Genomic DNA, 16,057 nt, shown 5'->3' on the forward strand with positions numbered 1-16,057 from the left:
TAGACCACTGTTTTTTTTTTTTTAGGAGAGCTCTGTTACCAGTAAGAAAGTACATGTTAATGACCCTTCCCTTAAATGGAAGTCAGTCTAATTCTTTTTAGTTATTGGGGGTAAAATGGGGGGAAATGGTCACAAAACGGTTATCTGGAAGTTTTCCATAATGTAAATCTTTAGAGTTTAGAGATAGAATTTTCTTGTATGGTAACATGAATAACTACTTTGCTTTTAATTCTCCACTGAACACTTTAATGAGAATTACAGCGCTACTAAGCCATAGCACTTGAATTTATTAGTGACCCTTCATCATAGTTACCCTACATAGAATAATGTAGTCCTCTATGCTGCCTGGTCCTCCCAGCCTTATTTATTTTATTTTTCTTTGCTTTTCATAGCACTTATTGCCACCTGACACCTGTGTCCTCCCCTACTAGTCCAGTGTAAGTTCTTGCGGACAGGGTGCTTTGTTCTTTCTCTGTCTCTTGAGTCAGCAGTACCTGGTGTGACATAGGCATCAGTAAATGTTTGTGAATGAATGCATTTTGTGCTTCTTAGCACAGCCATGCCTTTGTGCCCTTTCGGGCTGGCTCTAAAATCCCTCATATGAATTGAGTAGTATTTGTGTGACGTCCAGAATATCCTCTTGCAGTCTTCAGGTTATCTTTGTTTTACTTCTACTACCTAATGCAGTATAAATGCCATGTAAATAGTTGTTTAGGAAATAATAACAAAAAGGGTTTGTACCCCAACAAGTATTTGTTCATTTCTTCCAGCTTGGTATGGAGGGCCAAGTGCATTTACTGGCTGTTGTGTCAGTTACATCATGGGTTTTCAAGTTGTTTTAGATGAGAATATAACCCACAAGTAGAAGGATGGTTCTGTTGACATAGTGAGTGCTAATATTCAATGTATTTTTTACAGCTGGGAATATGGCCTAGTGGTAGAGTGCTTGCCTTGAATACATGAAGCCCTGGGTTCGGTTCCTCAGCATCACATATAGAAAAAGCCAGAAGTGGTGCTGTGGCTCAAGTGGCAGAGTGCTAGCCTTGAGCAAAAAGAAGCCAGGGGCAGTGCTCAGGCCCTGAGTCCAAGCCCCAGGACTGGTGGGGGGGGGGGGATTATATATATATATATATATATATTATAAATTAAACCATTTTAAGAAAGAAGACCTTCCCCAAATGTAAAATTTTCTAGATATCTAAAGGTCATGTGTTTAGTAGGAATTTAAAAACTTGTCTTACATTATTTGAAATAATCTTGAAAGCACATAATACTTGGTTTAGTTTCTCATTGTTGAAATAGTATAAAACTTGTCCAGCAGGCAAAGCCATATTTATGAAATCCATAATGACTAGTGACGCCCTCAGTAGCTGCTCAGGCTGAGGATTTGTCTTCTGTTCCGGCATCTCAGATCTGCACGCTTTTTCTAGCTTTGGGTTAATACGACTGACAGAACACAGGTTTCAATACCCTCTGTAGTTTTGAGTTAATACAACTGACAACACAGGAGCTGTCTTTCTGGGCATTTTTCTTCAGCAGTGTCTTTCTTAGTTCTGTGGTTCTTAGTTTGATGTTATTTACATTGAATAAGTACTTACACTTGAAAAGTGCTAGAGGTAGACAGATATCCAGCTTCCAGCCATCACTGAATAGAGCTCTGAATTGTATTGCACCTTTCATGACTTAGTCAACACATGGTACCTTTTGCTTTTTTTAGGAGCTAGTGACTTTGATCAACAGCCATCAGGTAACAGTGATAAGTGGCGAAACTGGCTGTGGCAAAACCACCCAGGTCACGCAGTTCATCCTGGATAGCTACATTGAGCGGGGCACGGGCTCTGCGTGCAGGATTGTGTGCACCCAGCCTCGGAGGATCAGCGCCATCTCTGTGAGTGAGCCTGTGCTGCCCAGCACCCCCTAGCGCCGCCCCGCCCTCGAAGGAGTTTTTTAATGTTTAGAACAAGTCTTAATGAGGCTTAGGATTGGTTACTGTGTGTGCAAGTAGTTTGGTAGTAAAGGTCAAAAGATTGGCTGTCATCTCTTACAGATTAACTTGAAAATTCAGATATAAATCCAAAAAGAATACAACATCAATATAAAGTGCTCATATTATTATTAAGGCCAAACTCTAAATAATCTTAATCAGTAGATGCCTAAAATTCTACTACCTTAGACCGAATGTGGTGATGCGTGCTTGAAATCCCAACTCCAGAGAGATTGGGAGGCTTGCGGTTTGAAAGCAGCCCAGTCAGACAGTGAGGGATACTGTTCTCAGTACCACAGGCTGGGTATGATGGTGTGTATCTGTAATCCCAGCTGTGTGGGTAGGAGTATGCTGACCAGGGCTGAAAAACAGTAAAGGACAAAGGATGAGGATGGACGGTAGAGAGCATGCTTTGGAAGCAGAGCTTCCTAGGTCCTAACCCCACCAAACAGGAAAAAATAAGTTTTGTCATTAGCTTATTATTTTCATGTCTCTGGTTTTCAACACATAATACACTGGGTGGAACTAAACTGAGAATCTGTACTTTGTTTATGAAAGGTATATTTTTTTGTCCCCATCGGTAACTTAAAAAAAAAAAATCCAGGGCTGGGGATATAGCCTAGTGGCAAGAGTGCCTGCCTCGGATACACGAGGCCCTAGGTTCGATTCCCCAGCACCACATATACAGAAAACGGCCAGAAGCGGCGCTGTGGCTCAAGTGGCAGAGTGCTAGCCTTGAGCGGGAAGAAGCCAGGGACAGTGCTCAGGCCCTGAGTCCAAGGCCCAGGACTGGCAAAAAAAAAAAAAAAAAATCCAGCTATGCAGTAAGATTGCTTTTTGTTTTTTTCTCTAACACTAGGACTTGAACTCAGATCTTTACACTCATTTGACTTGCTTTCTCACAGTCTGTACTCTGCCTCTTAAAGCATGCCTTCTGCTGGTTGATTGGAAATGGGAGTCTCAAGGACTTCTACCTATGCTAGCTCTGAACTTCAGTCTTCAAGCCTCCTGAACAGCCTGGATTTCAGGCATGAGCCACCAGCTCCTGACTTGAGAAGTTTGTCATAATGAAAAATAAACCACTATTTATCTATTTTAAGTGATTTAGTGTAGCTGATCAGTATTAATCAGAAAATTCAAAAGAAAAGCACAAGTTAAAAGTACATGTTACACAAATATTTAAGATGGCCTTGCCAATGTGAGGCTCTGGGTTCAATGGACAGTATTACAACAGGAAAACAAAAGGAAAGAAGAAAGAGGTACACACAGTTTGAAATACCTTAGATTGAGATTTTAATAAGTATCTTTTTATTTTTTAAACTCATCTGAAAATCAGAACTCCCCTTTCAGCAGTTGAAGATTTTCATGTATGTTCAGAATATTTGGCTAACCCAGTTTATTTTGGTGTTTTGCTTGAATTTCAGGTTGCAGAGCGAGTGGCTGCAGAGAGGGCAGAATCTTGTGGCAATGGTAATAGCACTGGATACCAGATTCGTCTCCAGAGGTAAAGAACACCAGATCCTGTAGACTGCACAGTCTGGAGAGATCTGAAGTAGGAATGTGCAGGAACCCTCCCTGTTCTCACTCTATTGTTGCTGTACAGTTAACTCTTAGAACAGTTGCCTGGGACAGAACTTGCTTCCACCAATGCATCTCCTAACCCGACTTGCCCTTTTGATGATTAGAAACATTTCCTCTTGTAGAAGTTGGTATTTGGGATTTCTTGTTAGCACCCTGATGCGTTGTCATTCTTCTTCCATCCAGAAATAACATTCCCAAACATATTTGTACTTCTACAGCAAATATGTGTGGGGCGCGCGCGCGCGTGTGTGTGTGTGTGTGTGTGTGTGTGTGTGTGTGTGTGTGTGTTGGTCCTGGGGCTTGATTTCAGGGATGAGGCATTGTCCTTGAGCTTTTGCACTCAAAGCTAGCACTCCAACACTTGAGCCACAGCTCACTTCTGGATTTTTTGGTAGTTATTTGGAGATAAGTCTCACAGGCTTTCCTGCTCAAGCTGACTTTGAACTGCTGTCCTCAGATCTCAGCCTACTGAGTAACTAGGATGATGGGCATTAGCCATCAGTGTCCAAAATTATGTGTGTGTGTGTTTCAGTGACACTGTCTAGATTCTTTTGTGACATTTTTCCTCAACTTTATGTGTTCAACAGCTAGCCACACTGGGTTATTACATGCATGTAGGGGGAGGAAGTGGCTGGGTCATTGAAAGGCAGCTCCAGGAGAGTACGGTAATGAACAGAAACAGTTCAGTGTTCTGAGAACAAAAGGAGTCTTTGTACTTGTGAGGTCTCTTCTATAATTCCTTAGTTCTTTTCTGGAGTTCAAGATCCCTTTTACTTACTTTTAAACCAGCGGACTTCCAGTCACCAAGCCAGAAGGTTAGGGCTTAGAATTGGTTTGGGATGTCTCTGCATGTTCATGGTTTCATCTTCCTGAGCAAATCATTGTCCTTGTGTCACGATTGAATGCAGTACATAAAGAAACGTCCCATTACTCCATCCTATAAGTGGATGGTGTTTCAACTAAAAAATGTCTGATAGTTCTTTAGTAAATTATTATGAAAGAAAACTGCCAATCTCCTATCTTTCATTCCTAGTCGTTTGCCGAGGAAACAAGGCTCCATCTTGTACTGCACAACAGGAATCATCCTTCAGTGGCTCCAGTCAGACTCGTGAGTATGTCTCAACTAAGGAACGCCAACACTCTGCAGACGCCATTACCAAACAGTCCCGCCTTACGTACATCACTTCTTTTCCAGGCTTTTGTCCAGTGTTAGTCATATTGTACTTGATGAAATTCATGAAAGAAATCTTCAGTCGGATGTTTTAATGACGGTCGTAAAAGACCTTCTCAATTACCGATCCGACCTAAAAGTCATTTTGATGAGTGCAACTTTGAATGCTGAGAAGTTTTCAGAATACTTTGGTGAGTAAAACTCTTTATGACATTCGAGAAAGTAAAACAAAACCACAGATTTTAACTTTATGAAGAACTGGTAGGGTACTCAGTATAGAGCAGTCCAACAAAGTGATTAGTAGATGATTTTATTTCAGCAATACCTGGCCTGTTACTTTTCTGGACTTGAGGACGGGGTTATTATTCTTTTTTAATAGCTTCACCCCTGCTCCATGGTGGAGGCAGGGGAGTCAGGTTATTCTTGGGGAAGCCACCAGGCAGTGAGGTGACCTTGGATGAACTTCGGAGGTTCCAGGTGGCTTTTATGTACTGTTGTCACAAGCTAGGCTGGTGATCAGGGAGGAAACCGCTGTGGGGCGTGCAGGGCAGGCCAGGGAGGGTGTCTGGCACTGTCTGCATTCATGCTTGGAATGCTGGGCCCCCGGGGAGGTCCTCCCGTTACCCGCATTGTCACCATGAGAAAGCAGCCTCATGGCTCACCCAGGATGAGCAAGTCTTCCTGTCTTCTAAAAGGGGGGAAAGAGCAAGGGAAGGATTAAAATGGAATGCATGCATGCTAATGATCTGGTTTTCAGCTTTCTAAGGAAGTTCAGTTAATCCTTACAGATCATGAGATGAAGGGAGGCAGGTATCCCATCCTTTTCAGTGAGCCCTCTAGAACGAGCATGGAGATTTAAACACGTTAGATACAAAGTCATGGTAGTGGCTCAGGCATTTTGACCTGATGCTGTCTTGATGTGTTTGTGGATAGGTATGCGGCTTATGTTGCTTGTTGTAAAATAAAATAAACACTTAAATAAAAACTAATGCTTAAAATAAGTTTAGAATAAAGTGAAATGAAAAACAGTTTAAATAAAAGGTACTGTGAGGTAGCCATGTTTAGTTATTTTTAAATACTAGTAATTTAAGATTTGCTTAGATCTTGTTTTGACCTGTCTTTTCCCTTGTGGTTTCTGCAAGAGTGACGTATCTTGATTCTAGTGTGCCCTGCCATGGCAGTAGGAAGAAAAATAAGATTTTGGGTGGATTTTTGAATCTTAAAGTGGTTGTATTCTTTGATGTTCTGTGTCGTATAGAACTGTGAGGTGTGTGTGTGGTTCAGAAGTAAACCTGAATTAAGGCTAGGCTGCTGCTTTTTTTTTTATTATACTAGGGATTATGCTGCAGTTGGTAGTCATTGCGCTATTGACAGTGTGTTCATTTTCCCTTGGCCACCAGAGGTAACAGCAGTGGTTTCTTTATCACCATAGGAAACTGTCCAATGATACACATTCCTGGTTTCACTTTCCCGGTTGTGGAATACCTTCTGGAGGATATCATTGAAAAAATAAGGTAAAAAGATGGGAAATTAAACAAATTGGAAAGTAGGAGCATGTCCCTTTTCTCTTGTCAGAAAGACTCAACCTGGTGTTGATCTCTTCCTTCATGATGTTTCTATGTATTTGGGATGTCCTCCTCTGAGCGGGAGTTGGGAGGGAAGAAACAATTGCTGGACCAAGCATAGGGCAGGATGGTCTGGCAAGTATGCCTGGGGATAGGAGGTTACTTGTGGTGTTTGGAGGTGTTGGGAGAGCTGTGGGACCCGCTGATGATGCGGACAGCACAGTAGTGAGAAGTGAGGGTGGGGTGTATTAGAGGTGAGATGATCAGGAGGAGGGTGGGGTGTATTTGAAGTGAGATGATGGAGACCCGTCTCTTTGTCTGGTCACCCCTGAGCTTGGTGCTGGAGGAATGGGTAGGAGGAATGAATACTTCGTCCTGTTTCCTGTGTATCAGGCACTCTTGGTACTGCTTGTTACAGTTCTACTGTAAGAGCATTCATCACTCAAATATCACTAAAGGCTAGAAGTGGAATACTAGTGTGACACAACTAGCCAGTGGTATGGCTGGGACATCATTCCATCTGCCTCCCCCCACGCCACGCCGCCCATTCTCTGCCTGTTCTCTACACATTCTCCCAGATGCTAAGGGGCTTTATGGTTTCCTTTTCCTTTGCCCCTCTTTTGTCCCCTCGTGGTCTCTCCCTGCTCCAGCTTCTCAGACCCCACTGTAGACAGGAAGGGTGGTGGAGTGAGTCAGTACACACTAGCCCCACCCACCTGAGGAGTGGGTGCTGATTCTGGGTCTCCATTTGCTGTAGTGACGGTGCTTCCACCTGAGTCTGGGTCTGCAGCGGCCCTGTCTCCTGGCATCCCTGGTAAACACTCAGATCGCAAGGAATAGGAAGGAGAGATGCTGTCTCAGAGAGCCTTAGGTGCCTTAGTTTGAGCAACTCCTGTCTTGAGAGTCAGTCTTTCTAGTAGGTGGGCAGAAACTGTCACTTTGGACTTAATATGTTTGCTTTAGAGCCCCGTTAAACGTGAAAATTACCATTTTTAAATTTTGGCTGCCAAAAATGCTCTAAGAATGTATTATATACTTCAGTAGAGAAGAGAAATTATCTGAAATGTCAAGTTTTATGTTGATATTTTAACCACTATTCACTGGGAAGTGTAGTAAAAATATTCTTTCAAATCTTTCCTTCAAAACGGTTAACATGAGACTATTTCGGAACCTCTCTGGACAGGATGGCACACACCTGGCTGTCGTCGCTGCACTCGGGGGGCTGAGAAGGGCCGGGGAGCCAAACACTCTCTCAAGAGTGTTTCCTTCTGCTCTATTGTAGGTATGTTCCAGAACAAAAAGAACACAGATCCCAGTTTAGGAGAGGTTTCATGCAAGGGCACGTAAATAGGCAAGAAAAAGAAGAAAAGGAAGCAATCTATAAGGAGCGCTGGCCAGATTACGTAAAGGATCTGCGAAGGAGGTAAGATCCTGCCCGCGCCGGGCCAGAAAGCCCTGGCTGCCGTGGGCCCGGTTGCCTTCCCAATTCTGCACGCTCCTGGTAGTGCTGTGCGTCCGGGTCGCCCTGTGATTCTTCCCTTTGGAGATCGTTAGCGTCTACGGAAAATGAAGTTACAGCAAACTTGACGGAGTACTTGCTCATTTCCCAATTCACTTGGCAGGTATTCTCCGAGCACTGTCAATGCTTTGGAAATGATGGATGACGACAAAGTTGATCTGAATTTGATCGCTGCCCTGATCCGACACATTGTTTTGGAGGAAGAAGTGAGTTGCTGCTTTACCTTTCTGATAATAAAATTTTGCTTTTATTATTATATTAGAGTTGTGAAAAAAATTTTAAACCTTTTAAAAAAATGTTAAAAATAAAACGGTAGGTTGGAGCCTGAGCCTGCCACTTCCCTGAGAAGTCCACCTGTTCACTCTCTGCCTTGGCCCCTTAAAAAAAAAAAAAGAATAGATTGTCAAAGACTGGTTTTTGTTTTGACACTAGAAATAGCCTGAGGATATTAATGTTATTTTGATATATTTAAAGAAAAAACTAAACAAATGAAATCTCTACCCTGTAGTCTTATAGGTGGTATCTAAAATTAGGCAGAGCTGGAGTGGCTCTTCGTGACTACTCGGAGCTGGCATGGCCCTCTTGATACGTGGCCCTCTTAGCAGGCATGGCCCTCCTTGAGTGTTGTCCTTGCTGACAGTTATTTCCTCCCACACAGGACGGAGCAATTCTGGTCTTCCTGCCTGGCTGGGACAACATCAGCAGTCTGCATGATCTCCTCATGTCCCAAGTGATGTTTAAGTCAGGTACGTGTGAAGGTGTTGAACACAGTGAGTGATAGCTGAGCCATCCATAGTGTATGCTGCTGTTCTTTCCCCCTCGTTTAATGTGAGGAAGCCTTCTGCAGCTGTCTCAGTATGGTGATTCGGTGGCCTTAGCCCAGCTATGGCTTTTCTGGAGGAGGTGGGTATTTTCTGCAAGCTTTGAGTCGTGAACGTGGAAGGTATGAACCTAGAGTGTTTTACTTAGCAATAGGACGATAACCCTTTTATCTCGCAGTGTGCTCTTAGCTTTGAAATTTTACCTAGTAAAGTTGAGCCTTAAAAATGTTGGCCTTTGAGAATTTTTTCATGGTTTTTCACTCTCTGGTAGTTAATAATCAGGATAGAATAAGTGATTCTGCTGATAGGATCTTAAAAGATGGCTTAGTTATTTGAGCTCTCCTTCAGAATTTGGAGGAATTCAGCATAAAACAAATTTAACTTCTTAGAATAAGCATTCAGAAAACCAAAACAAATTTAAGTTGTTCTGTTGCATATAGAAATACAAATTAGTAACTGGGGAGTTCAGTGAGTAGATTTACTGGTCCATACGTGTTCTTTTCTCATCTGTATCTTAAACTCTGTTTTTAATTTTTAGATAAGTTTATTATTATCCCTCTACATTCACTGATGCCTACAGTAAACCAGACACAGGTATGTATGAAATTTGTTTCTTTCCAGTTGAGCCTAGCTTTAAGGAATGTGCATTGTGTTTTTGTTTTCTCTTATTAAGGCATTATTTTCAAGTAACAAAATGTATTTCCTAGAAAATCTTCGTAAGTGAGGTTCTGTATAAAACTAATTAGCACTCCACAAATGTTAGTTTTGTCAGTATTAGGGAAAAACTCAAATAATTGCTTGGTAAAGAAAAAAATGTGAATTATCACTAAAAATAACCCAGACATTATCTATGACATCCTGGAATTTGATGTGTAGAGATTATGGTTTACCACAGTTAGTATATTAGCAGGTGATGTCTTGTGCTTCATCACTGATGCACTGTGATTATTTGGTTGTGTCAGTAAGGGATTTTCCTAGTTAGCATAAGCACTTCATTCCTGGAGGAAAGATAATTTTAGGAACAAGAGTGTTTTCAGATAGGACAAAATGGATTCCAAAAATCTGTGTTTCTTCCGTTTAGTTTCTTTACTTTTGTTCTTATAGGAAAATAGGTACCATAATAATTACTCTGCTGGCACCTTATTCCTAACGAAGACCCAGACAGTTGAAAAAGATACAAAGTGTTTGTAAGGGGCCTTGCATCTTTGACCTTAACCCAAACAGCGTGTGTATGTGTGTAACTTGAGACTTGAACTCAGGGCCTGGGCACTGTCCCTGAGTTTCTGTGCAAAGGTGTTCTGCCACTTGAGCCACTGGCTCCACTTCTGACTTTTTGTTGGTTAATTGTACAGAAGAGTTGAAATATGCTATATAACCTCTTTGTATGAATCTCAATTATATTAAAAGATTTCACGGTATTGAAGTTGATGTGTAATTTATAGATATACTTGTAAGTAACATATATTAATAAGGAAACAATGCTAAAAGTGAGTACTATCTGAAGTAATTACTAATTGTAAAAATAATTAGTGCACGTTGGGGATTTTGACGTATTTATTCTTACTACAGGTGTTTAAAAGAACTCCTCCTGGTGTTCGGAAAATAGTAATTGCTACCAATATTGCAGAGACTAGGTAAAAACAGTTATAAATATCAACTATTAATCATTACCTATTCATTAATATGACTTAATCCTTTTTTTCTATGAGGTGCTTTATAATTTCTTTTTTTTACTAGTCATGATAGTAAAACATTTTTTTTAACTGTGCTTATTTTGGCCCACTTTATCAATGTAGCCTTTTAAATGCTTTCCAGAGTTTTCCTAACTTAGTGGAAACTGGGTGACTCAGTCTTGTTCTCCAGTGTGGGTGGACTTAGTGCCAGATGCTTATGAATCACTGTTTCCCTTGGGTGCCAGTACACAGTCCAGCCCCTGAAAGATTTTCTGGAACCTGATAGTAAGCCATGGCCCTTGGGGTCCACAGGGCTCCGTTCCAAAAGGCACCAGAAAAGCGAAGCAGTTGGGCTGTAGGCAAATCATCCTTGAGCAGGAGACGTTCAGTGAGCACTGAGCTTCCTGCTCTGGGTCCCCAGGGTGTAGACGCCCCTGAGCTGGGCAGGTCCTTGTGATCAGTATCAGTGTGCTGCTGTAGCCACTCTAGGCCCTCTGCATGTCAGCAGGGCTTTTTATGTGTTTTCAGTATTTGCTTTGTCTGTTTTCCAAACAGCATCACCATCGATGATGTCGTGTACGTGATAGACGGAGGGAAAATTAAAGAGACACACTTTGACACTCAAAACAACATCAGCACGATGTCTGCCGAGTGGGTCAGCAAAGCGAATGCCAAGCAGAGGAAAGGCCGCGCTGGCAGGTAGGGCGGGAGCGGTGCCCCTCGGAGCCTGCTGGACACATCAGGGCCAAGCCCAGCAGACCTGTCTCTCTGGCTTCATAATACTGTTTATTGGGAGTGTTATTTTTCATACTATTGTGAGCTTACAACACATTTTCAGAAGGGATTTTTAAAAAAATTATGGTACTGGAGTTTGAACTCAGTAGGACTTGCTCTTGGTAGGCAAGTCTTCCTTGAGCCACATCTTTTGCTTTAGCCCCCGCTGGCCTGGGCCTGTAGCTGGGATAAAGGACTCATGCCCTCACACCTTATTGATTGAGATGGGAGCTCACTCATTATTCTCCTGGGCCCTACGTGAATGGTCGTCTAACCCATCTCCACCACATGAGAGGCTGGGATCACAGTGAGCTACTGCACTGGGCTTTGGTTTTTGTTTTGTTTTGAAACAGTCTCACTGTGTAATCCCAGTTTCCTTCAACTCTTTTGTTTAAGTTTTGTTGCCAGTCCTGGGGCTTGACCTCAGGGCCTGAGCACTGTCCCTGGCTTCTTTTTGCTCAGGGCTAGCACTCTGCCACTTGAGCCACAGCGCCATCTCCGGCTTTTTCTATATATGTGGTGCTGGGGAATCGAACCCAGGGCTTCCTGTGTATGAGGCGAGCACTTTTACCACTAGGCCATATTCCCAGCCCCCAGCTTCCTTCAACTCTTGACCTCATGATCCTCCTGCCTCAGCCACCCAAGCACTAGGAGGATAGACGTGGGTGACCACCGGGCTTGTTATTCACATATCTGCCAGACTTTCTATGTCACCGGTGCTCGCATTCCCCATTCCATTAGGGTCTGCGTTCTTGATTTCCTTGTTCTTGTCCCTTCTTTGAAAGGATGTATTGCCTGACAGTATTTGAGCATTGGCTTGTCTCCTGACACTATATACTTTCTTTGCTTAAGCTTTAGTCCATGGTGTGATGGACCTTATTCTCTGAAGTGTAGAGTTAGGAAATTAGGACATAAAGAAATGGTAAGATAACACATTTTATGAGAAGCTAAGAGTCCTCACATAAAGTGAGGGGATGGAAATGCTTATTACCTTATTAGTACACACTGCATACATGTTACAGTATCACACTGCACTGTCAATGTGTGCAGTTATTATATATTAAACAGAAAAAATAATGTTTTAAAAAAGTGGATCCCAAAACCAAAATAATTTTTAAAGCTTTCTTTTTAAAGTTCTATGTGTTTTATTTATGTGGTACTAACGAATCTTACCCAGGGCCTCGTGCATGCTAGGCAAGCACTCTACCACTAAGCTACATTCCCAGCCCAAGCAAAATAATTTTGAAGACATCAAAGTAGAATGTTCCTTTGCAAATAGGAAAAGAAGGAAATAGGATTATTTCTTTCAATGTCATAAAAATTAAATGTATGTGAGACTCAGGCGGCTTGCGAGGCTAGATGTTTAATTTCCTGTCTTGTGTGGATTTCTGTGCTGTGGTTGACAACATGCATTGTTTCTGCCATTTCATGTTGAAGAGTTCAACCTGGCCACTGCTATCATCTGTATAATGGCCTTAGAGCCAGTCTTCTGGATGATTATCAGCTACCAGAGATCTTAAGAACGCCTCTGGAAGAACTTTGTTTGCAAATAAAGGTAAATTAGGTGGGGAGGGTTAAAAGCAGCCTAGCGTGGTGGTCTTTATTTATTTATTTATTTTTGTCTGTCATGGAGCTTGAATTCTGGGGCTTGGGTGCTGTCACTGAGCTCTTCAGCTCAAGGCTAGTTCTCTACCACTTGAGCCATAGCACCGCTTCCCATTGTCTGGTGATTAATTGGAGATAAGAGTCTCACAATTTTCCTGCCTGGGCTGGCTTTGAACCATGATCCTCAGATCTCAGCCTCCTCAGTAGCTAAGGTTCCAGGCATGAGCCACTGGTGCTTGGCATAGAGTGGTGTTCTTATTTCCACCCTAAATTTAGCCCTGTTACCAACTTTCTGTTGGTTTAAACATCGACATGTGTCTTGGTATAATTACCTTATTTTGAAGACACAGTAGTCAGCTTTGCTGAGATTGTTAGCTAGCTACTTTTCTTGCCAGTAGAGTTGTTGGTAAAAAAAAAAAAAGTACATGGGAGGCTGGTGCTGGTGGCTCACATCTGTAATCCTAGCTACTCAGAAGGCTGAGATTTTAGGGTTGCCCTTTGAAGCCAGCCCGTGCAATTAATCATAGACAAACCCAGAAGTTGCTCTGTGGCTCAAGTGGTGGAGTGCTGACCTTGAGCAAAAGTTGCTCATGGCCAGCACCCAGACCCAGAGTTCAAAGCCCCAGGACCAGCAAAAACAAAACAAAACATACAGGCCTTTAAAAAATGTGTTTTTTTTTTAATGAAATTACAAATAAAATTTGGACTCAGTAAGAGAACTAACTTGAAAATCAGGTGAGTTAGATGCTCTGTTTGGGTGATCAACACAGATAGCAAGATAGCCTTAAGTTATTTTGTCTGTGTGTACTGTATTTTGTTTAGTATATGTTTGCATGTAGTTTGATTAATTATGTTTGTCTTCCCCTAGATCTTAAGGCTAGGTGGAATTGCTCATTTTCTGAGTCGGTTAATGGACCCTCCATCAAATGAGGCGGTGCTGCTCTCTGTGAGACATCTCATGGAGCTGGTAATGGATTTCTTCAAGTTCTGCCTTCGACTGAGGGGGGTCAGGGGTGTAAGCCTGTCCGTTTAAAGCTCTGCCATGTGGGATTTGATTCTATTTGACCTCCAGCATATCTAGTACAGGGGTAATGCATAAAAAGAGATGACTATTCTTTTGTCGTGGGTGAGTTCTTTTTATATCTAGAGGAAATCTTGAAATTTTTCTTGAAATGAACTGAATTGATTTACTCTACTCTTTTTGTTTATCAAAGTATTTTTTATCAAAAGCAAGAAATCTAATGATGGTGTGGACATTAAAGGGGAATGTTTACCTTTTACCTTTTGAGTGACTGTTCACCAGGTGTCTTCTCTCCATCATGCCGTGGTCCTCAGCCTGTCCTTTACTCCCTGAGGACAAGGTTTCTGACTTCATTAGTCTTACAAGTGGCCGCGTGGCGGCAGCCATTTCTGCACAAGCATTTGAGAGAAGCCATAGAGTGGGGGAGGGAGAAAGCCCTGCCATGACAGCTGAGTGCAGCCACATGTAAGGAATTTGGTGTCTCCGTTCCATTCATGTTTCACTTTTCTTGGAAATATGATGGCATGCACGCAAGGACAGGAGGTGTGTCGCATATGCACTTGGCAGAAAGCCAGCACGGGTGTGAGGAGCCCCTCCCTCGGTGCTGACCCCCCTTTCCTGGGTTGGCAGTGGCTCCAGCTCCAGAGGTGTAACTGTGGCTTCCACAGTAACCACCTGCTGGGTTTGGGTAGTTTGCATGAGTTGCGTGAAGTTTGTGTAGGTGCATGTAGGCTGCAGAGCAGGGAGGTCGGTTTAGCGGGCTCTGGTTTCTTTCGTTTCGTGGGATAGGCTCTGCATTGTTGCTTGTAGCTTCATTTCTTTATTGTGTTTTATTGCACAACTATTAAAATGTGTTTGTTCCTGTTTGGGGCTGTTGATTATAACTTGGGGGTAATGTCTTTCACTGTTGAGTGTTTCCTGGTGCACACATTCAAGCATCTTGGTGTGTGCTTGGTTGTGAATTGACAGGGTCAAGAGGAGTAGATGTGGTAGTTGGGTAGGACACCTGACAGCTTTCTGAAGTTTCCGGACCGTCGCACTCGGTGGCTAAGTGTGTGAGGGTTCTCCTTCTTCTGTACCTGTGACTGACCTGGCTTTATCCAGCTGTGCTCTAACCTTGCTTCATTTGTGCTTTTAATCTGCATTTCTGTGAGTGTCATCGAATTTATGAGTAGCTTTTCTTTCTCTCATTCATTTGGAAAGTCTCTTCAGAGCTTGTTTCTGTTAGGTTGTTGGTGATTATTCATTTCTTATCTCCTCTTCATCTGAGGCCTCTCTCTTGTCAGTTGTAGATTATACATACCTGTGTTTCTCCTTTACTCTTTTTGCTTTTGTCTCAGTCCTGGGGCTTGAACTCAGGGCCTGGGCGCTGTCCCTTGAGCTTCTAGTGCTCTGCCACTTGAGCCACACATGGCTCTTCTGAATTTTTGTGTGGTTAGAAGATGAGAGCCTCACAGATTTTCTTGCCGGGTCTGGCTTTGAACCTAGATCCTTAGATCTCAACTTCCTGAGTAGGGTTACAAGTCTGAGTCATCAGCACCTGGTTCCTTTGCTCTTTGTAGATTTTTTTTTTAAACTATATGTGCTTTGTTTTTTCTTTTTGGGTACTGGTGATCAAGCCTAGGACATTACACTTACTAGGTAAGCACTTTGCCATTGAGCTACATATCCCAGCTCGTTTATTCTTTTTAAATGTCTTGATAGAAATTTCTGATTTCATTGTCAGATATGTCAATCTTAAAAGTTACTGCTTTTGTTGTCCCCATATTAGTCTATGCTGGAATCAGAAAAGTTTTTTAAACTCGCTTTATTTTTCACACTTAATATGTACAATCTTTCTGCATTTGTTTTGGATACATGTGTGTTGAGAATTTTAAATTTCATATAAGTAGATCTCTTTATGGAATACCATTCTGGAAAAACATCACCTTGTTTTATTCTTCAGCCCTGTACAGGTCTGTTTCTGGACTTATATGTGTTGGTTTGCTCCCTCTCTATCTGTGTCAAAGATTATATGGTTCTGGGCATGGGGGTGTGAGGTTTGCTGTCCTATCTTGCTCTGTCTCCTTGGGGAGATGCTGCCACAATACACCATTTTGTTACGTATTTTCTTTTCTTTTCTTTTTTTTTTCTTTTTTGCCAGTTGTGGGCCATGAACTCAGGGCCTGAGCACTGTCCCTGGCTTCTTTTTGCTCAAGGCTAGCACTCTACCACTTGAGCCACAGCGCCACTTCTGGCCGTTTTCTATATATGTTGTGCTGAGGAATCGAACCCAGGGCTTCATGAATGTGAGGCAAGCACTCTTGCCACTAGGCCATATTCCCAACCCTACATATTTTCTTG

The 16,057-nt window shown here is 42.4% G+C and overlaps 1 protein-coding gene across 1 annotated transcript in view; it reads left to right on the forward strand.

Moving 5' to 3' along the window:
* The window catches only part of Dhx36 (DEAH-box helicase 36), a 31,385-nt gene that overhangs the window by 6,356 nt on the left and 8,972 nt on the right, over window positions 1-16,057 (forward strand). The window contains exons 5-17 of the mRNA XM_048347233.1: window positions 1,718-1,888; window positions 3,409-3,488; window positions 4,599-4,673; window positions 4,761-4,927; window positions 6,169-6,250; window positions 7,584-7,724; window positions 7,924-8,026; window positions 8,479-8,566; window positions 9,180-9,235; window positions 10,211-10,275; window positions 10,870-11,013; window positions 12,526-12,643; window positions 13,562-13,660. Coding sequence (XP_048203190.1) covers window positions 1,718-1,888; window positions 3,409-3,488; window positions 4,599-4,673; window positions 4,761-4,927; window positions 6,169-6,250; window positions 7,584-7,724; window positions 7,924-8,026; window positions 8,479-8,566; window positions 9,180-9,235; window positions 10,211-10,275; window positions 10,870-11,013; window positions 12,526-12,643; window positions 13,562-13,660 — 1,389 coding nt within the window. The remainder of the gene's footprint in view (window positions 1-1,717; window positions 1,889-3,408; window positions 3,489-4,598; window positions 4,674-4,760; window positions 4,928-6,168; window positions 6,251-7,583; window positions 7,725-7,923; window positions 8,027-8,478; window positions 8,567-9,179; window positions 9,236-10,210; window positions 10,276-10,869; window positions 11,014-12,525; window positions 12,644-13,561; window positions 13,661-16,057) is intronic.

This window comes from Perognathus longimembris, chromosome 5 (genome assembly GCF_023159225.1).
Source record: "Perognathus longimembris pacificus isolate PPM17 chromosome 5, ASM2315922v1, whole genome shotgun sequence".
In the NCBI taxonomy this organism is placed as follows: Eukaryota; Metazoa; Chordata; class Mammalia; order Rodentia; family Heteromyidae; genus Perognathus; species Perognathus longimembris.